Raw genomic sequence first — 23,082 nt, 5'->3', positions numbered from 1 at the left:
ATTAGAATGTAGCAAATTCGACTGTCCAGAAGCCAATATGTCTACATAGCTTGTTTGGCGAGACGGCGAGGCAGACTGACCGCACAGGTCGTGTCCAAGCAATTAAAGGTTGCTAATTCTTTGGTGCCCTCCAGGAAAAGACGGCAGCAGAAACACGACCGCCAACTTGTTTCGTGTAGGACACCCTCTTCCCCTCTCTTCAGTGAAACTGACTGGAGGAGCATCTGCACCAAGAGGTGCAATGCCTACTCGGCGGCCGTGTGTCTGACACCATGGTGGGTGGCGTCATGTGTGTCATTGGTGTTTCAATCAAGAAGGAGGAGCCCGAGAGGGCTTGAAACGAAAGGCCCTAAAACTTCGAAAAGTAGCGACGTAAGCGGTTGTTCACGCGCCTCCTCTCTTTTTCTCCTCCTACGATCTCTACTAGGCCAGCGCCGCGTCGGTATTGGCCAGATGCTGTCACGTGGGATCGCTCGCAGTGTTCGTTTGTTTACAATCGCTCGCGACTGCCATCTTTGCTCTGGAGGCGCGTGCTACTTCGGACGCAGCGCATCTGTTTTGACGGATACGAACTTGTCCTTACAGGCGAGCTGTGCTGTGAAATACTTTTCACCCAAGAATGACGTCGCGGTTCCTTGCCACGAGTGGTTGTGGCGCCTTCTGCTACAACACGCAGTTAATTGCGCAGGACGTCGCAGTCTCTCACTCAGGTTTCATTGAAGCTTCTGCGGGGGCTGTTTTTTTGTCCAATTCACGCTTACAGGTTCTGCTTGTCGTTATGTGCCGACTGGTACTCTCCGGTGAATTTTGTTGCGTGCTCGTATATTTCAGAGCAAATTGCTCTCTGTGGCTCTTTTACGTAGACCGACCAGCCGGGGGACTCACGATGCAAGGGCTTGCAGCTATGCAAAGCGCGCATGTCTTCGATTCATTGGGTGCGTGCATCGTTCAGGAACCTCCCGCATACGTGTGATTCCGCGTGATAATTTATTTGATATTTCCTGTGAAGGATTATATCGCCTAGTGGAGCTCTCACGAAGTATTCGCGTATGGTGGCACATTAGTTTATTCATATGCTAGCTTATTCTTTAGGCGATATAGTTCCTATGTGAGATATGTCCACAAGGCGGACTTTTTAAATATGATTGGTGCGTCTAACCAATTCACGAAACAACCCCAGCTATTCGAATGTATCAACTGTGCGCCTTCTGACACCTTATTAAGGCTTTAGATGCCTCACCGAACGCCAAGGCTGGCTGTCGGCGTATTTGCCGTCCGGTGTCCATAGCATCAACGCAAGTTGCTGCTTTCATTGGATGACGGTCACTGTGAATGCTCTCTGTACATATTGTGTGCTCTGTACACGGTGAAGGTTGCACCACCAATGCGCTGAATAAGGAAAGACAGTCAAACTGTTCCTTCGGGCGCTATCGCGCCAGCTAACAAAAAGGTTAGACATAGCAGCCGCACATGAAGGTCTGAGCGATGATATTTACAGTGTAGAGCTTACTTAGAGACGCGCTAAACGATGGGCAAAAAAAAAAATTGGCAGCATATCCACGGAGTGAATGGTGGAGAGTGGGGCGAAGCATTCGTCCGTCCATTCGTTCTTGCTTCCTTCCGTCTGTGCGACCGTCCATGCGTCCATCCACCCGTCCGTGCGTGCGGCCGTTCCTGCGTTCGTCCATGCATCCGCTCCTGCGTCCGTTCATGCGTCCATTCATGCATCTGTCTGTGTGTCCGTTCATCCATCTATTCAACACTCCAAGTACCACTATCTCGCATCTTTTCATCATATATTCCCCATATAGAAACAGTGCCATCCAGCGGACATTCCAAGGACTAAACGAGAGGTGGCACACGCATACTTTCTAACAGCTTGCGCTTCGCGTCTACTTCCCACCTATAACCACCTCGAGTTCATGGTATATACTAGTTCACTGTATTCATGGCACTGCGGCCCAACACTCGCTAAACCTTTCTAAAACCAAGGAGGTTACGCCCAGCGAGTATAACGTAGCAACCTTTTCCTGGCAGATAGAGCTCATTGTACATGCCAATGGCTGCATGGGAAATGAGAGACAGGAGAATTCGGCTTTTACTTTCTTACGGCTTGCACTTCGTACCTACTTCCCACCTTTAACTACCTCGAGTTCATTCATGGTATATACTAGTTCATTTTATTCATGGCACTGCGGCTCAACGCTCGCTAAACCTTTCTAAAACTAAGATGGTTACACCCAGCGGGTATAACGTAGCAACCCTTTCCCTTCAGATAGTGCTCAATGTACATGCAATGGCTGCTAATGGAGATCGCAGCGTGCACGTTAACTAAAAGCCGAATGCTCCTGTCTCTGATACCCCATTATCAGCTATTGGCATGTACATTGAGCACTATTTTTTGTTGTTCAACTACGCACAGAAGGAATCTCTCACCGGCACCACCTTGGAGGTCAAAATGTTTGCAGGTCAAAGCGTAAAACTGGTTACATATTGTGCGCACCTTGCATATACTTGCGTGGGCTCCACAATGGCACAAGAGGGCCCCTGCCTATGCCAAACCACATAAACTCTCAACTGCACCTTAATACTCGGATGAGCACGCACCCTTACTTTAGGACCAAATTGAAATATCTTATAGGCAATCGTCATCGCTAAATATTTGGTCATAAGTGCGCCTGCGTGCATGGATCTCAAACAACACGCACCTTGTGTTTCAAATTTTGGAGCCAGGCGTACTTTGCACTAGCGAAAACTACAAGACAAGAAGCATAATTTTATAATGATTGGTTTGCGCTAAGTTTGCGCTTCATTAAATAATATGGAACCATACCAGCCCAGCTGTCAACCTTGCTCTACCAGCTTTCAACGCCCATCTTTTTTGTAATCCTTGCTCTTCAAAATCGTCATCAAGGGTGCTTCGTAGTAGCCTGTGTCTTCTCGAGGAAGTCCCTGTTCCACCCTTAGGCCCACCGTGGCTCTATCTACCACGTCCCGTATCAGCGACGGCGCCCACATGGTGTTTACGCGGGGCGTGTCGTCTGGCGGCGCCTATGCGTGACCACCCGGCGCCCGCGATTCCGCTGCTGCGTCAACAAGTCAAGCGAACACATTACTTTTGTTTGCGCGCATACACCGATTTCAGACCCTACGAGTGACCTGGAGCCACTGAAGCGTGGAACTTTGGGCACGTTGGTAGGACATAACTGAATATACAAACAGCGCAACCTAGAAGTAGAAAAGCTACAGCGTAACTACGGAAGCATTACACAAGGACGCAAAGAAGCACCGACTTTAAACAATAATTTATTAGCAGGGTGGTGCGCATATATAGGGGAAAAAAAAGAATGGGCAAGCGTAGACGGGTGCACTTAACAACCACTGCGATACAATTTCAGCAAAAAAATTTTATGACTTGTTTATTGAGCTGGAAACCAGTGCACAGCTTGAAAATGAGATAAGACATCTCTAATAGGTTTTGCGCCCCGGAATAGCTATCAAAGCTTAAGTTTGAGAAGTATCCAGCTGTAAATAGAGTAAAATGCTTTGGGAAACATAGGACGCGCTTTGTTCCTTGTGCTATCGCTGTCGCGGATCTTGCTCTGCTATCTTACATAGGGCATAGGGGGAACCAGAAGGTGCTTGAATGACTGTTTAAGAGAGCATAATATTAGGGTGCATAATGTGGTTCAAAAACACCCCAGAATTCACTTCTGTGACTGCGGCTGCGTGCCCCTCTTTGAGCTTTGCGAGGTAATATGCAAGCCCCTATCGCAGGTCACCTATGAGTTCATTGAGGCCTATCACATAAGTAAGTTCAACGCTACGTGTGTAAGTTCCCCATTAATTGGGGTATTGCAAAAAGAGATTGCGTATCTCGATCATTTTGAAGCTGTGTACGGGTTTCTAGCTCAATCAACAACTGAAAGAGTTTGTCTTCACATTCTATCCCAGTGGTTGCTAACTGCACCTGTCTGCGCACGCACGTTCTCTTTTTTCTCTATATATGTACTCACTCCACTATTTAATCGTTATTGAAAGTGAGTGCTCCTGTTTATTGCTTCCGTAAAATTACGCTGTAACTACTTATAGCTTGTGCTGTTCATATATTCAGTTGGAGCCACTGAGGAACGACGCATTTTTTCCGGTCGGCTGGCTTATTGCCCCCTTCATAAGCTGTTCATCGAGAAGTCATGAATACTCGCTGTGGTCGTTATGGGGTTTGACCGCACATCCGCAGATCGCGTGACCGAATCCGGCCGTGAAGGCCGCATTTTCGATAGAGGCGGAAATGCTCGAGACGCATTAACCAGACTTGGGTGCAGGTTAAAGAACCTCACGTGGTCAAATTTTTCGAAGTTCTCTACTACGGCGTGCAGTTTGGACCCCCCATAAGGTATTTTCGAGAAAGCAGGAATGAGCGCTCTCCAGAGAGTCGTCCACAGAGTGTTATGAGGTGATATGCTATGCATTCCGAGTCAGCGTGTCAGAGCTGGCTACGTTTGCAGCGCGAAATGAAAGAGAGAGAGAGAAAACGTTTATTAGGTGGTCAAAAGGTGAATTTCGAAGGGTTCCTTATTCCAGGATCCTTCTGGCTTGCACCGCCTGTGGGGCGCGTGTGACGAGTTGGCGCTTGGAGATCGCAGCCTCCCACGCTTCAATGAGAAGGTTTGAGTCTGCGTTTAACGCTGCTGCCTGGGTGGCTGGGTTGCTGCCGTTGCATTACTGTAGCAGGTGGGCTGGGTGCCTGACACATTACAGTGTGGCCAGATGTAGTCATATGACGTTGGTTGGAGGTGATACGCTATGCGTAAATGTATTGATTTGAAGGCGCCTGTAGTCTGTGTCGTCATTTCATGAAAGTTTGGGATGTGGGGGAGGGTAGAACCTGTGCTGTGGTTGCTAGTGTTGCGCCAGTTCGTGATAGATTAAAGGCACCGCTTCGGTTTCATTTGTTACTGTATTGAGGGGGGGGGGGTGTCTCGAATTTTGCGTGGGGAAGCTCTGTTGACCCATTCGCGGGCCATGGCGTGTGCCGCTTCATTCCCTACGATTCCCTCGTGACCAGGAATCAAGATAGTGCAGGTGTGTGGGGGAGGAGTGCGGACACGTTACCGAAATATTATCATTCTCGTGGAGATCCTTCCTTTCAGATAGTTGCGTGCCACTGTTTGGGAGTCGGTAAAGACCGCATCCTCACTCGTTTGGGTGGCCAGTGCTATAGCGGCCTCTTCAGCTGTATCCGCGCATTTTTCCAGGATAGCCGTTGTCGCTGGGGCCACCCTCTTGTGGCCCGCGACACAAATCGCGAAGGTGCTGCGTCCCAGATACTTGGAAATAAAGGAATACAAAGAAAAATGAGGAGACAATTGGTCTTTTCCGTGGTCTAACAGCGTTTTTAGCGCTGTGATAACATGGACACGCACCAGCCAACCTGCCCAAAAGAAAAGAATGAGATGTTAATAGGTGGCAACAATTCTGCCGTTTTGTCAAGCTCCTGGGCTCCTTCGTAAGGGCCTTTTTTCATTGGCCTGTATCGTTCAAAAATTATGTGTCTATATTCAGAATTGACTGAATATTTTTTTAATGAACAAATGGGGCCTAAGATGTCAATACGATATTGTGAGCTTTTTTAAGAGCGAAGCACCGTAGGATGTCGGCGTGTCTGTCGCCATGGTATGCCATGCACTCCCGATCTATCATAAACGGCTTTGCGCAAGAAAGTTTGGGTAAATTCAACTTCGCGCCACTTGTCCACTTAGAAGGAAGAAGGAAGCCCACCATTAGCCGACGGCGTTTGTAGAGCTAGAACACCCTTCCCTAGATGCTCTAAAGACCTTAAGCAGGGCATAGGAAGAATAGGATGCACCTCAGGGTAAGCTCTGCATTCCGAAGTAGTTTTCCGAAAACGTTAGTGGAGTGGTAACACCCTTCCTATAACTGACCGTTTTTAGACTTGATGCCACTAGTGCCTCGTACAACTAATTTCTCGAAACAGTGCAAGCTTCACCTGTCCCCATTTGACGTGAAGCTGAAAGACTCTTTTCTACGTGCTTCATGCTTTCTAAGTTTATTTTTCGTTATCTTGTTTGGTAAACTGACCACCCACGTGTCATGTACTCTTGGCCACACAACTATACAATAATTATCCCAGCAGCATACGTTATTGGCCACACGAGTTAGATCGATCTTTTCTAAAGCAATCTTTTTTATTTTGATGTATTTGAACATTTTGCGCCAGTGGAGAGGCCTTCGTGTGCGCTGACCATGAGCTCCTTCTTGTGTAAAGCCTTTGTGCAGATGGGCGATTAAACACCCTCCTTAAGTGGGAACATTCTTCTGCGCGTACTTTCTACATAGTTCGTTCGTGACATTCGTGCGTCAATAGATTCGCGGTTGCTCAACTGTGCACCTTACTCGGCACCTAAAGAAATTGTCACAGTGTACTTTTATCATGGGTATGGTGGATTAATTGTGTAAATGATTTTTTTCTTGACATCGCAAGTTCAGCTGGCTTTCACTCAGCGAAATGCTTCGCTTTGAATATTTCATTTGTTTAACTAAACTCACCACAGCCCTACAGTGAATTGATTATTATATAGGATTTAACGTCACGTAACCACCATAAAATTATGAGAGACGCCGCAGGGGAGGGCTCAAAAAATTTCAACCACCTGGGGATGTTTAACTTGCACCCAAATCTGAGCACATGGGCTTACAGCACTTTCGCCTCCATTGAAAATGCAGCCGCCGCAGCCGGGAATCGATTCCGCTACCCGCGGGGCCCTACAGAAAAGTAAGAAGTCGAATACGACCGAACATTTTAACGTGACACCGTTAAAGAGCTTGTCTCGCTGAAATTCAGTTATCGGCGTCACCGTTTTTGAGCAAAGGTACACATGAATAAAATCACAGCGCATACACGAGGTGAATGATGAAGAGCGCGAGGAAGTGGACAGACACACGGACGGACGGATGCACGCATGGAAGCACGGAGGGACTAAAGAACGCTTTGCACAACTTAGTGAGAATACGCGGTGTGGCGCGTTGGCACTGAGACTCGGATGGACAGCGTTACACAGGGTAGTCAAATAGCTGTTTCGCATCTAAAAAGCATTTCGTTGGAAGTAAGCGCATCATCCAACCGTCACTTGTTCTGCCTGCGTTTTACAGCGAAAGCTGTTCCGAGATCAGAACACGGGTCACGCGTGGTGCCGTAGCGGTCCACCACTTATCGAAAGTATTGAAAGAAAAAACTCAGTAAATAAATAACATTAAGTACACAATGGGATTTGAACCAGGGTCCCCAGCGTACGAGCACAGTATTCTTTACCAATGAGCCATGCCATTGCTTTTTTAAGTGCGATGCATTTCTTAGCTAACTTCGGCGACTTTGGGCGTATCTGTCTGTCTATCTATTTAGCCGCTTACGTCTGAGTGCCCTCGTGGTCACGCCCTTAACTTTGCGTGAACCAAAAATTACATGAAAGGGTAAGATGGTTTGACGAATAGAATGGCTGGTCAAGACATCAATATTGTCACAATCCCGTGGCGTACGTCGTCAAACATTTTCCGCCAGACAGTATATAGCACATACCCACGGGTGGGTATGTGCCACAGGTTATTGCCCCTAATATCTACCTAGTAAAGACGGGAAGATACATGGGCAATTTAACGCAGCGAGGGTTAGGAAATGCCCGACATCGGTAGCGTCGACCCGACAAATGCCAACAATAAATGTCAGGGTACCAGCTGGAATCAAACCCAAGCATTCTGCATGGCAATGACGCATTTTACCACAAAGCTACGCCAGGTCTCGGAACTACTTTTCAAATAGACCCTAATCTTCGTGAAACATCAGGGGTGGTTGCAGTGATGCCTACCCAATTTTATAAACATTAGATATGTACTCCTTTGATACAGCCGTCACGTCGGGCTAACGTCAATTGTGATTAGGTGTCATGCGCAGAAGTTGATTTATGTAGCAGCGTTTAGGGCCAGCATCCTCGCGAGCATCAGCGCTTCATATCAGCTTCTAGTGTTGCTGATACGCATGTTCCAATTGGAATCGTTGTGCAAGTGCAAACACCTGGTTATATAAACATCTGCATCTCTTCGACATATGTCTGTGCGTGCAACATTGTGTACATATATTTAGCGTCATTTCATGACGTGTCACTCAAAAATTTTGCAACACGGTCACCTCCTCTTCGCATGCTTCGCATAACGTTGATTTCTAGGTACGCGGGATCTGCCAATTTTTTTCTCTTTTTTATGCATGGAAATTATGCAATCAAACGTTGTCATATATCTGTGTACAGTTCATCCCTTTAAAATTGTGCTCCAATGCACACATGGGCAAGACACTCTTTCATACAGTCCAATGAACCTTCGAAAGTCCGGTAAAGAAGCACACATGTCCAGAAGTCCAAGACACTAGGGAACAGGATCGAAAGTTTTTACAACACTACGTGCATTGGCTGCTTCTTCTCGGAAAACAGACTTCGTCGAGCAAGGTGGCTCACAATGTCTGTCAATCAAGCGGCTCCTCCATCAAGAAGCAAGGCCCACTGCCAATGCTTGAAACTCATTTCTAAACTGGCCTTAGGCAGGCTTGATGTCGGGAAAGGAATCGCATTAATATATGTATTAAAGTGTTTTAGAACATCAAAGGAACAGCCAGGCATTACACATTGCGAATTGCATAACGAGTGGGTCGTCCAATGCTCCAACGCGTTAGAAAGCTTGTTCTTGATGACCTATCAACTGTGAAGCATCCACACTTCAGTCATAATTTGTTTTATCGTCGTCAGTCACTGCATAAAAATTTGCACAAAAATTCTAACAAGTGCGCAGGGTTACCACGATTCCCCAAAGAATAACGAAGTATAGCATAGCAAATGCTGGCATACTACAAAAAATTATGATTATTTATGGCGTAGGGGGTACCCAGCAGTGTGCTTGCAGCCGTTATCCGGAGAGTGTGCAGAAAAAGTTCTGAAAGGCCGCTCTTTCAGCTTTTTTTTGCTAGAAGTTTCATGACGCACTTCATAATGTCGCGAAACACTATTGTTACTGATGTGTGCCAGACCGATATGGGGTCGTGCGTGAGCGCCTCTCCAGGCAATGCTTCTGTGACGCCCATTCACGACGACGCCCTTGTGGCGACCGGATACAAAGCCACACGATGAGTGCCGTGAAGTGGTTCGAAATGACCGAGGTCTACGGCTGCTGCCCTTTATTTGATGAGAGTGTATTGCGAAAGCATTATCTCGACACCACTAGCTCAGTCCTCGGCTCGTGTCATTGTATATTATACAGACTTGATTCGCCAATACTGGTGCGCCCTCTACGCATCGCAGAAAAAAGCTTTTCACAAAATATGCGCAGGTGTACTCACGTTTGATTGCATCGGGTTGTTTGTTGGAAGAGTGGCGATAAAAAAAAACACAGCACTCCAATTGAATACGGTCCTTATATCGGATAAGACACTCGACAACCACCGAAGTGGCAATCACCCCTAAATATTGGGAAGACATTGTTATTGTGTTTAATAAAGAAACCAAGCCCTTCAAATTGTGCTTCTTTTCTTCAACCGACCCTAATGGCAGCATCACGCTACAAGCACGTGGTTGCAAATTTTCATTTCATAACCCTTCTGCCAACTTGCGTGATTTCGCGTAATTCCTTTTCAAAACTTTTCAGTCTAGCCTGGCAGGCCTCAAAGTTTCTTCATTCGCCTTTTAAGTCAGGAGGTGTTGGCACCGCGATGCCTATAATAATAATATTAATAATAATAATAATAATAATAATAATAATAATAATAATTGCTGGGGTTTGACGTCCCAGAGCGATGATATGATTCTGAGAAACGCCATAATGGAGGGCTATCACCTGAGGTTTGCTTGGTGGTGCGGTAAGGTACGTTACGAATGGCAGATTGGAACGGGCACCGTGCACAGTGTTAACAAGACCAGCGCCAATCTTGTGTCCTTTGAATTAACCTCTGATACATTCGTGGCGTGGGTGGGCTGCCTAGCCCCTCATATATTCTGTCCTATGTTTTTGTTCCCTTCTTAGCATCTCTATTGTAAGCGCATCACCAAACAAACATGAGGCAGCGAACCCCTTTCGCCACACCTATTTGACGTGGTCTGAAGAAAGCATACGGGCCTCGAGGAAAATGCGGCTGCCGTGGCCGTGATTCCATTCCCGCGACGTCGGTAGTCCATAAACGCTTGATCATCGTGAAAAGTTGCGCTATGAAGGTGTTATAGCTCAGTTCCTGTTGCGGAAGCGGAACCTCGGTACACAGGACCAGATTCACCATTGTTACCATGCGTTTGGAGCGGATCACTAATATTGCAGCGGTGAAAGGAGCCCTCATAATAATATGGCCTTGCCCGCTTTTTTTCGCTTTCGAGGCCCCTTAGTTGCACCGCTAACTTTTCTCGCTCATTGTCTTTTTTTCAAGCAGCAAGCTGTGGTAGTAAGTGCTGTCCTGTCTACTTCTGCTCTGCTGTACACGTCTTTTCGGTGCCCTTGTACCGACCTTTTGAAATTTCTTTTTATAGCAGGGCCGGCTTCGGGTGGCAAAAAAGGGGCTAGTGTGGGTTACCACCTTTGCGGTATCACCTTTTGAATTATCGATCATCCATTTGAGAAACTAACATCTAAGCCTGCTATCGAACTACTACGCGGCGCTTGCTCCAATTGTCGACACACTCGAGAAAGCATGACACTGATATCGCACTGTGATTGGTTATTAAAACCATCAAACTTGGACGATAATTTCCCCAAGTGTAGAAATCTTGTGTCGCTGAAACTTCTGATAACGCGGTAACAGCATTAACACCAGCGGTAACACCGCAATGATTGGACAGCGTGGGAAGCAGTACCTTGTAATGTCGACTATACATGCAATGAATTGGCCTAAATAATGAGTGATTTGTAATATTCGGGATCCGGGTATACACTTAGCAGTTTCCTATGTTGACTCTCTATTCATCAAGACACTATTTATTAGAAAGTTTTCAGCAAAGAGGTATTCTTTTTATAACAGTAATTGATAGGGGTTTGATGGGTTAATTTGAGCGCAGTGGCATCGAGTGCACGCATGTGCAGCATACCACCGGCCTCGTAAACAAACCACTCTCGGGCTCACTGTTCGCAGCATGCGTCCTAACGTGTATACAGCGTTTTCCACTTTATCATTTCGTCATTAGATACACGTAAGCTTCCAGTGTGATACGAAAACAGGCACCATAAAAACATGTTGTTGGTCTCGTCAAGGTGCTACTACGCATCGTAATAACCAGCCTGACTCAGCCCCATGCGGGAACAAGGCGTCCCTCAATGTCCCACTAAACCTAGACATTAATGTCAGTAAAGAACAAAAGTTCAAACACAACGTTCTTGATGTTATAGACAAATCGCTTGGCGCGTGAGATGAGATGGTCAAACCATGTTATGTAACTGAATATACAAACAGCGCAACCTATAGAGGTAGTGTATTCAGTTTTGTCCTACCAACTTGCCCAAGTTTCCACGCTTCATGCTATGCACATTCAAAACAACTTTCTAGGTCTGTGAGCTCGAGATTTGGCAATGAATTTTGCACAAAACACAGGCTTACAATTAACTATTCTAAATTTCTATTGTACATTCACTAATATAACTTCGTTTAGGGCACAACATGGACAAAATTCTAAAACATCATAAACCTATTTGTTTTCCAGAAGAAGGCCATTACATTGATCGCTGCTGTTTCTGACACTGCCCACATTGCAGATTTATCAGAGTAGTAACCCTTGACTGGGGCACTGTAAGACCCAGCTCATTTAGAGAAAATAAAGGCAGACTATATTTGACCACCACGATATTACCAGGAGTGTGTGCAAGTTATGTGTTAGTATCGCTCGTCTTACTTCCTTAGATTCTTACCACAATGCTTATCTGATTCTCTGAACACGCTTTCCGAACCTAAACACCACGGTGAATGCTTCTACATCATTATCAAACAACTATGAAATGTTCTAGAAACCAGTACGCTACACGGCAAATAAAACCTGAACTTACCTTAACACTACACTCGAAATCGACACATTATAAACAAGCCAAATATTTTTACAGCTGCTTAAAAAAAGATTGAGTCAAGACATGTCTTATTAATGCCTCCTAGCCTTGCTTTAACTTCTCCATATGTACATTGCCCTCAGGGCTCCACATTAGTTTTCGACCGCTAAACCTTGCAGCTCTTGGGACCATTCATTCTTAACTGCTTTTACAGATTTTTTGTTTGTTTGCATTCTTTTCACTATAGTACACTTGCTCGCTCTTGTCAATGTTGTCACATAGCAGTTTACGTGTGTATTTTGCTTTTGTATGCGCACACGTTTTTGGTGTTCTGCCTTTCTTTCTCCTCTACTTAGCCTCCTGGACTTCTCAAGCTACGTTGTAGAGCTTAACTCAAGGCCCACTTTTTTATTTTATTGAAAAAAAAAACACTCATCCCATATAATGCTATATTTTGAGCAGTACGCACAACTCAAGGCCTTGATGGTAGTACAGACCTTGGACCGATACCAGCCACTATGGAATTGGGGCAGTTTTCGATCAACGATAGCGTGGCAAGGATCGAGCAGTTGCTTACGCCAGCCGTCTTTTTTTTTTTTGCTTGCCAAATGAATGTTCTTCATTACTGAGTTTGAATTCCTACCTTTTTAGTGTGGGCCGTGACAAATTCAGGCTCTTCCTGTAAAGCCGAGTTTCTACCGTTTTCCCGGACCGTCTAGCTCTCTACTGGCTCTCATTTCTAAAGGACCCGTCGGGACGTCCTGGTAGCTGGGCACTAGGTCTCAAGGAACAATTATTTGTGGTTCATTATAAATTGGGATGACCGCACAAACACGTAGACTGCTTGTAACGTCATCCAAATGACGCACTCAACCTCACTGACCTTCGCTCGGACCCGTGCGTGCTGCCCATCCATACTTTCGTTGACACCGCCAATGAACAAAGATTGGTTCTATCATAACCGGTCATCATCGACCATCTAATGTCCTTGTCAACGTACTTTTCGGTCCTCCCGTTCAAGCTGCACGACAACATTCTGTGCCATCGTAGCTTCAATGCCGACGACCCGGCACTACTTCTTGTGCTACCCCACCACCTACCCGACAGTGTTCTGCAACAGCTCCATGATGTATCAAGTCTGTCACCTTGTTGTCTCTTCTACATACGATCTTGTACGGCGTCGCATTTTCTGGCTCGGCATGCACCGAATTGTGGGATGCGCGTCAACACTTGTTGTGACCACCGCCAACGCCGAAGGCGCCTCTCTGTGCTGCCTTCCGGCCACCTGCACCCCATAGACATACCTACAGGGCCATTCTTCTGTGTCGTATTTAACCTGTGAGGACCTTTCCCTATTTCACCTGGGGCAAAAAGGGGTTGCAATCACCACAGGATACTCTACACCCATTGCCCTCCGTCGAGCACTGCGTACAAGTTGCGACATTAACGTCACTGACTTTCTGTTGTACAACCTCTTGAATAACATGGCACCCCTCGGCAGCTGCTCTCCTACCCAGGGAAGTACTTTCTGCAGCACAAATAATCGATGTTCATGCAAATGTTTTGTTGCTTTTAGAAAATTTTGTTAAGGTCCGCACGATGTGATCATTTTCTAGATAAACCATTTCAGAAGGTTGGCTGTTAAAATTTCATATCTTAGCTGCAGGCTTCGCACCGCTAACTCGGGCAGTTGGTGACCGCATACGTGACTTCGCCGTTTGTAGCGATGCTGGGTGTGATTAAATGTTATACATCTAAAATGAAGCGCAAGAGAATGGCAACTTGAGCGAGTTGGTACGAATCCCTCTCGATTTTAACAGCGCAGTGGGGATCGAGGACTAGAAGGTAAGTACGGGTACTACCAAGCGCCCGTGTTGTCCCCTTCCTTTTCTTTTAGTCCTCGTTGCCCAGTGCGCTGCTAATATCAAAATGAAGCGCAAACTTGAGTGATGAATAAGTGGGCACACTATAGTGCATCGCTAGGATAGCTTCAAGCGGTAAACTCGAGAATAGACTTCCCAAACTTCATTACACGTTGTGAACTGTTCGATAGCATATTGACAGGTTCTGTGAAAAAGCAGTTTCCGTCTAATTTTCACGCATGCGGCATTTCTTAAAGACACAATAGGACATAACAGCAAGTCCACGAAACGTTATTGGATAATTATGAATGATTCTGCCATTACTTTTTCAGGAAGTCAATGACTGAGAGCGTTGCGCCTTCAGAGAAAAGTGAACATCCAACGCACTCTCAGCAGCTGTCAATGGTGTGGGCGCACTTGGGAAGTCGGCTGGACAGCAGCTATTCTAATACTACATTGCATCGTTTATTGTCTTTCCTTCAACGCAGAAAATCCATCGTAGTTTTTGTACTCATCAAACACCAAACAAAGTTGTTGAATTGATCTGTACGCACGATGGGGCGGAATTGACACGAGTCGCTCAATAAGCTGCGTTCTTTCTTCAAACGTTCTCCTCTTTTTAAATATGAAGAATTTCTTAGATAACTTCGGTGACATAAGGTCTATCTATCTATCTATCTATCTATCTATCTATCTATCTATCTATCTATCTATCTATCTATCTATCTATCTATCTATCTGTCTATCTATGTGATTTGATGATTGATGATTGATTTGTGGGGTTTAAAGTCCCAAACCCACCATGTGATTATGAGAAACGCCGTAGTAGAGGGCTCCGGAAATTTCGACCACCTGGGGTTCTTTAACGTGCACCCAAATCTGAGCACACGGGCCTACAACATTTCCGCCTCTCTATCTATCTATATATCTATCTATCTATCTATCCACGTACGACTTCTAGATCTCCTGGCCGTTTCAATAATAGTATGGATACCAAAACTTGTATGGCATACTATGACTGTATGACGAGCATAAATGACTAGTCATAACACAAAAATCATGATATGTATGTCATGAATGTCAAGTATGGTTGTTCTTGCGGTGATTTCGTTCGCATCGCAAGTTGAAAAACTGGTATGGTATGACATGATTGCATGGCGAGGGGAAGTGACAGGTTGTAACAGGATAATTATGAGATGCCTGTCATGTAAAAACATGACTATTTGCCACGCTCATGATGCACTCGCGGCCGTTTCGCTAGCTTCACATATACCAAATTTGGTATTACGGGACGTGAATGGATGACGAAGGTATGTGACTTACGCCAACATGATAACCATGAGATGCGTGTGTTGTAACAACATGACTACATGCCGCGCTGATGATGCGCTCACGGCCGTTTCGCTAGCTTTACCTATATCAGACTTGGTGTTACTGGACGTGAATAGATGACGAAGGTATGTGACTGGTACAAAAATGATCACAATTAATCACATGTCCAAGAACAAAGGTTCTCGTACGCAAAGTGGCACTCTTCGGGCTTCCGGATGAGTCCGAAGGTCTTGATAGCTTAAAGTACTGCTTCTAGGCACCTGTGGTGCTCATCGAAGCTTCACGGAAAGACGACCACGGCATTCAAGTACACGAGGCAAGTCTGCCACTTCAATCCACCAAGCATGGTGTACATAACGCACTGCAACGTCACAGTCACCGAACAAAGACAAAATTGCGTGACGTAAAATTCAAAGAGGCCGTCTGGTGTGATAAAGGCAGTTTTGTCACGATCTCTCTCGTCGACTTCGATTTGTCAATAGCCCGTCTTGAGGTCTATCAACGAAAAGTACTTCGCGATGTGCAGACCATCCAAGGCGTCGTATATAGGTGGAAAAGGGTACACGTCCTTTTTCGTGATTTTGTTCAGGTGGTGGTAATCTACATAAAACGTAGGATCCCATCCTTCTTCTTCTTTAAGACCACGGGTGACCCCCACGGACTCTTGGACGGCTGAATGATGCTACTCGTAGCATCTCATCGACTTGTTTGTGCACAGCTTCGCGTTCACGCATTGAAACTTGCTACCGGCTCTGTGGAAATGGTCAGGCACTTTCTTCTATTATAGTGTCATGTTTCACGACTGGGGCTCACCAAATTCTGAATGATGATGAGGAGCATTTTTCGAACTGTAGGAGCAGGGTTTTGAGCTGGTCTTGCTCACACTTCTGAAGCATCGGGTTGACGCAGGAATCTGGTGGTCGAGAACGATTTGTAGAAGCTTCAGCAGCATCGAGGAGGGTGAAAGCGTTGCTGACGTCCACGAATTTGTCGATTTAGGCAACCATCGTACGAACGTTGAGGTGCCTTTTTTCGTGGCTGAAGTTTGTCAGCAATCTTTGTTTGGCCTCCACGCAGCTCGGCTATGCCTCTTGTGACGCTAATCTGACGGTTTAGAAGTAGGCGCACATTACAGAGCTCTTTCCATACGATGGCTTGGATTATCTCATACAGGTGTTAGGTTAGAAACGACTGAACCTCCCTGTAGGTCGTCGTTGTAATGTGGTGGTTGTATTGCCTCGTATTCAATATTATGGCTTTTCCAATCGTCGTGGCCTCCGAGATGAATTCCTAGACCATCCTTGGAGGGTTGCTGCATCACCGACGAAAAGTTTTGGCTTAACTGCCCGCTTCAGGAAGCGAAGCTTCTTTTCAGAAATGACGGGATCGGCACAACCAAACAGAAGCGTCATTTCCTCGATGTACATTTCGATGTTCTCATTGGGAAGCTGTGCACAGGACTCCAGTAATGTTTTGGCCCTTTCCTTTCGGACGATGCTTGTGAAAGTGTCAAGAAATGCGGCACAAAAAAAATGTCTCAGCTCAGAAAAATGGCTTCCCGGTTCTCGAATAATGTCCGAGCTGAATCTCGTAGGGTGAAATGAACGTGAGGCAACTTGTCACCGTCACTTTAGTCGTTGAACAGGGAGATTCTGTCCAACCTTTCAAGCCAGCTTTCCGGGTCTTAGAGTGGTGAACCACGGAAAGTTAGCGGCTCTTTAGGTTGCTGTAGCAGAATCAGTGCAGCTACACAGGAGGATCACTGTAACTGTGGTCGGCGTCGAAGTCTTGATCAGCCTGGTCTTTTCAGGTAGAGGCTCCCACTCTGGTGGGAGTGCTAGGTGCCGGTGGCTGGCTCACTTCTAAGCGTTGGCGTCCATGTCCTCTTGACAGTATGGGCTTGGCTTGCGGTTGGGAGGTGGCGTTTCGTACATAGGCCGGGGGGCACCTCCACCAGATGTCATGGGGTCGCGACGTTGACAAAGGTAGAGACCACTTGCCCCAATGAATAGTGCTTATTTATTGGCCGAAGTTCTGGCCAGTAAACGGCGTCATATTAGAGCGATATTGAGTATTACGTGCAGTGTAATGGGGCGATAACAAAGCTTGAAAAAGGAACGTGTCCATATTTTAGCACGTAAAAAAAGAATTCGTAAATAATCGCTCAGTCAGTCTTCTTTAACACTCAAATATCGAGCGGCATCTGTAACTTCATATGGGCAGGAATGCCTCTGATCCTATATTAATCGGCGGATGAAAAGCTTTTTTTATAATCTGACCTGATGGTTTGGTGGGCATGATGCTTTGTTGCTGCCTCGCAGGTCGCGGGGTCGAATCTCTAACGCGACGACTGCGTTTTCGAGGGAGGCGAAAAGGCTTTAGGCCCGTGAGCCTAGATTTAGATGCATGCTAAAGATCCACGGATGTACGTCCGGAGCCTTCCACTACGGTGCCTTTCTTAATCGTATGGTGAAGTTGGGATGTTAAACCCCGTTAATTATCATAAATCTTTACTATGCTTGTATAGAGAAATCGATACGGCTCAGTGCTAAGAATCATTAAAAGAAGAATACTTTCGGAGGGAGTTGGGCGAGGTCAATACAATGATTTAGAAGTAAAAATGGCTCGACTTAGCCCGGGTATGCAACCGAAATGTTGTTTATCTCATTCTACTTTTTACCTATGTAGCCAAAGCAGAGTTTTACAACCGGACGATATGGATAGCCAAAGATTCCATGCTGTAGGCCCTCCTAGCACTGCTTCATCTGTTTTCGAAGCCGCAGTCGACGTGAGAAGTGCCAGGCTCCCAAGCCACCAACAGACACTCACGTGCTCCTCTCCTAGCATATGCGCCCGTTCTTTGCGTTGTCACCTCAGAAGCTGAGGAAGAACTTTCTGAGATGTAGACAGACTAGAGTATTCACTGCAGGCTCATGCGCAACTTTAATGCCACAACTAAATTTCGCGTGGCTTGTCACCGGCTAACCGGCCTTCGCTTCAAGGCCACGTGGAGATACACGGGAAATTACATTCGACTGTAGGCCAGCGAAGCTTCCACATTAAAAACATATCTTTGGGTCACCTTATTTATTTATTTACTTGTTTGTTTCTGTTACCTCCAACGCCCCGGTTTAGGGGTTTTACATAAGGCTCGTCAAAAAAATACCATAACAAATGTTTGGCAACTTCTTCTTTTCTGAGTACCGAGCTGGAGTGGTGCACGGTACTGGCAAGGAGAACGCTCCTGTCTTTGGGCGCCAGCACAAAAAAGGACGATGGGTGAGCTATGGTCCAAGCATGAGGCCGGTGAATGGCTTTGATGTGGTCGAGTGTGCTAAAATGGCGGTGAGCCGGAATGAATACAGGTGTACGAAGGGTAGCACGATAAATAAAGGCGGAGATTTTGCGACGAACAGCAAGATTGAGAAGGCTAATACGAGATTTTAGCTCTGTAATGCTACTGTTATATCAAAATTCTGAGAGTAAAAATCTGGTTGAACGATTCTGAAAAGATTTTAGTGTTTTAGTCAGGTTACATTGGTAGGAATCCCATATGGTACATGCATGTTCTTACAATGCATATTGGACCCCGTGGCTTTCTCATAATTTATGCACGTGTGTTAAAAACTATGAGCCTCCCGGATGCTCGTGGCGACTTCACTACCTGTTGGCTTCGTCACGCTTTTTCCTACAATTACGCTTTCCTTGAGAGACGGCGCTTCCATATTGTCAATGTGGAAGTACAAGGCAGAGCTGGCCATGCCACTGAGATGGTCTTGGAACGCGTGCATCTATCGCTCGGTGTTTCCATTACATGAAGAAACATTAATATTGATGTAACATTATATGGTGTTCTAATACATCAGAGCATGCCTTAGAACCATAAAAATTACCCTTGATACAATACGAAAGCATTACCCGTTATTAAATTCACGTAGCGAACCAGAGGAACTTGTCACGCCAGTGGTCCAGCTTGATAAAAGTGAGGCTACCTCTCCAATTTACCATATGATTCAACCACAACGAAGCCTTATTTTGGTGCAACTAGATGTATTCACAGTAAGACATCGAGTGTCACAGTGCGGAGAGAACTTAACAAAATTAGTTGCCATATTGAACTTTCATGATATCATATAGAACTGCATCTGATATGTTAATATTATGTGGATACATCCTATTGTAAGTAAACGAGGTCACGTTTACCGTGACCACGTCTGTTGCGCAAATGACCGTAACTGTCCGTTCACCAATGAACGATACACAATATCCACCTGGAGTCATCTGGAGCCAACAGACGAAAACAATCATCAAGCTGCTCCTTCAAGATTGGTACCCCGCACCATTTTCTAATCATAACGACGTCGATTTCCGTTAAAGTCGTGGTATTCAGATAACTTGAGATGATGAAGTGCTCCCTGAAATACGAAAGCTTGTTACGTAAAAACAAACAAATACCTCTTTAAATCACGTTTCTTCGAACAACTTTGCACACCGCATGGACGGCTGCATTCATTCAACATATTACACATTCTTCTCGCAGCCTATGTGATAGCTGCCAGAGGAATTTCGAATGAAGAGCGTCTCATATTTCACCCATATTCACAGGCTTCGACTGAAGCTTCTGGTATACCGACACTTAGCAGCGTTATGAACTACGCTCGTTAAGTGTGCAGTACATATATGAAGTGGCATACATCGTTGTTCTACGCTTTTCAGGGTGGCATAAAGGAGCTATTAGCAAGGAGACAGCTGAATGCCAGATAATGAGCGATAAGATTAACACGACCGTTACCTGAAATCAAGGTGGGCCAGCCTGGCTGCCAGCTCAGGGAAGTAACTCCTGCGCAGGCGCTTGATTCTGCTGTCCTTCAGAATGATTCTTTGTACTTCGTAGAGGTCAGCGAGCGCTCTTTCTTCGAAGTCCCCCAGTTTGGCTCGGTCAATAACCAAGTGGTGAAGCCCACTCAGTCCGTGAAACCAATGCCTTCTTAGATCTTTGATGACACTGTTCACTACCACTACCTGCCTGAGCCCATGCAGCATCGCCAGGGAGCTGTTTCCCAAGTCGAGCGTCGACTGTCGTACATTCAGGTCGTGAACCCAACTCGCGACTCGCCTGGTGTGCATGACACTCGGGTTGTGCATGAGAAATTGTGATTCCGTGACCATGACCGTCATCACGTCAAGCCCGTCGAACAGGTCGGGCGTCAAGGCGAAATTAATGTGCTTCAGCGCCAGCGCATTCATTTTGTAACTGCTGAGGTAGCCCAGGATAGTGCTCAGTGATCGCTTGTTGGTAATGGCTGAACACATCACTCGAATGCCGAGGGCGGTCCGGGTGCATCTGCACGGATGGATATTGCTCTCCGACGGACAGACCGTGGACGTGTACCTCGCGTGGCACACACCCACAAGCACAATGACGCACGCAACTCGGACTGGCAGAGCGAAAGCCATCGTACGTCGTACTGGCTGCGAAGTAGCTCTCGCTGCTTCTATGCCCCAAAGCACAATGGCTCGCTCAGGAACGGAGCAGAGCCTCGATAACAGGCTGCCCTATCGGTGTCGCTACAAACTTGGTAGTTTGCAGACAATATATCTTCGATAAGCCTCATGCTCAGTGGCAACATTGTGCACAGATCACATTGCGCCTGCCATATACGGCGCTGTGAACGCGACCTAGGCACAATGCTGATAAAGCAAGGAATTGTTCTCATCGCTTCGACAGCGCACCTATCGCGACGTCTTAACTCGTCAACAACACGGTTGGTAACAGAATGTTGAAAATCCTACACCACTCGCGGACGTCAACAAGAAGTGCGTAGCGCTCCAAGTCATGTTTCTTGGACTAAGACCGCAAGAAAGAGTGAAAACCTGATTCATAACCTCAGAGTGCTGGAGTAGAAGACGTCGAACTTAAGCCGTATGATAATTCATCAACAGAGCCCATCAATGCAAAGTCCAACCTCAATTCCGATTTAGTCGACTCGAAGCTTCGCTTGCCTGTCCGCATTAGTTAGAAGTTGCGTCAACATTAATCGGAACGAGCAACAGGCTATGACGATATTCCTAGGACGCTACGAAATATGCACCACTTGTTGTGTTCATGATTTGCCTCGTAAGCGCTTCCTAATAAGCTACGAGAAGTCTATCATCAGCCTATTTCTTTGCAGTGGCTGCTAGAACACCACCGAATCACTTTTTAGCCCACAAGCCAGTGAGAGCACTTTCGCGCCGCTTGACAATGACGGGTTTGTGCAAAAGCGTCCAACTAAGGTGGGTAGTGGCACGGTATTGCAGGCGTCAGTGCGCTTACCCTCTTATTTTGTCCCTTCGTTAGGATATTTCTATTCGCCAGTGACGTATGTAGCCTACAAAATGCTTTTCTAGTGAACCTTGTGTTGTCTTTCACTTTCCTTTCATCGCTTTAACATTATGTATACTATTGCGGTCACAAAACGATTCGTTTTGTTAAAAACTATACTCAATACTACCAATGCACTTTTCTACAGGAAGGTTTCGGTTAAAACCATTGTAACCTGTGCAATTAACTCATTATCCTCACTTTTACTCAAGTGCATTCATTTTTTTTCAAAAGGCGACAGCAGTAGAACGATTTCATATAAAGCTAATTCTCTACCGCGCAAGATATGTCCCTCGCGCTTGAGTTCATTGCTCCAGGAGAGTGTGTTGTACACACGCTCAACCGTTGACGTATTCAGAAAGGGAAGTTTCCCCTTTTCAGTGGCACTGATTTGCTCAAGATTTGTGGTGTGTCGCAAATATTTACATTACCTAAAGTATTATCATCAAGAACCGGCATGCACTCTCTTGATTCTCTTTTTTTATCTTTGTCCTCTTCTGCTTCGCTCCAAGAACACGTCTAACGTAAAATGCAACAGTTCTTATGGGCGAGACAATAGGTGCGATGAGAGATGAAAATCAAGAGAGAAATTCCTGGCTAACGATACTTCCAGGGGAGGCGAGATTTGAAACCACATGCCCCCAATTTGGAAATGAGCGACCAAATTACTCGGCTGTCCACGCTTCATAACAGCGCCAATCATAACAGCGCCTTATATAGTATAGTAGAGCATACACAGCGCTCCAATCCCGTCACACACAAGTCTCTGTGCTTGGTACCCTATAGCATGGCGGTAATCGGGACTTTTTATTCATTTGAATGCAGCGAACGACACGCAGCCGTTTTATTGCCACGGTCTTTAGTGCTCGCCATTCTTCTGTTTCGCAGTCTTATTTTTAATGTTCCTATGTTTCAGCCGTGAACGTCCTTCATCAGAGAGAACGTGATACAAGAATACGCTCTTATTACGCATACATGGCATGTGGGCCCCTAACCCGTGAACTATCACTGTCATATACTATTTACTACAATGTGGCGAGTAATGAACGGCGACGAGTGCATGCCACTGCGCAGTAATGATAATACATGAATGATGCTTCCATGAAGAGGATCAAATGAATATCAATTTGAAATTCAATACAAAATCGCCAAACAGAGAAGAATTCTTGTAAACGTATATGGCAAATCACACACGACAAGAAACTATAGCAAGAACAGTGAATGAAACTCTAAGCGTTACTTACAATTTCATGAGGCACAAAATCAATAACACAAAGTAAAAAAAAAGCACCGCACAGAAAGCGTGTAGTGAAAATCGGCGTGCACAGGGATTATGATTAGATTCTGGGGATCCTACAACTTAATTTGGCGCCGATAGAAATGTCAGTTCGCCTGGATGTTTATGTATGCCAGATTAGACAACGTTCAACTTGTGTACGCGTAATTCCG

At 45.8% G+C, this 23,082-nt stretch overlaps 1 protein-coding gene across 4 annotated transcripts in view; it reads right to left on the bottom strand.

The window, feature by feature from the left end:
- Positions 1-23,082, bottom strand: part of LOC119166705 (osteomodulin) — a 266,385-nt gene that overhangs the window by 66,041 nt on the left and 177,262 nt on the right. The window contains exon 1 of one of the 4 annotated variants that reach the window (XM_037418029.2): positions 20,062-20,798. The exons of the other annotated variants lie outside the window; for them this stretch is intronic. Coding sequence (XP_037273926.2) covers positions 20,062-20,726 — 665 coding nt within the window. The 5' untranslated portion in view covers positions 20,727-20,798. Of the gene's footprint in view, positions 1-20,061; positions 20,799-23,082 lie in introns of those variants that run through there. 4 annotated transcript variants of the gene reach the window in all.

This window comes from Rhipicephalus microplus, unplaced genomic scaffold (genome assembly GCF_043290135.1).
Source record: "Rhipicephalus microplus isolate Deutch F79 unplaced genomic scaffold, USDA_Rmic scaffold_12, whole genome shotgun sequence".
Taxonomy (NCBI): domain Eukaryota; kingdom Metazoa; phylum Arthropoda; class Arachnida; order Ixodida; family Ixodidae; genus Rhipicephalus; species Rhipicephalus microplus.
Note: the sequence above shows the minus strand (reverse complement) of the source record. Positions and strands in the feature narration are given on the sequence as shown.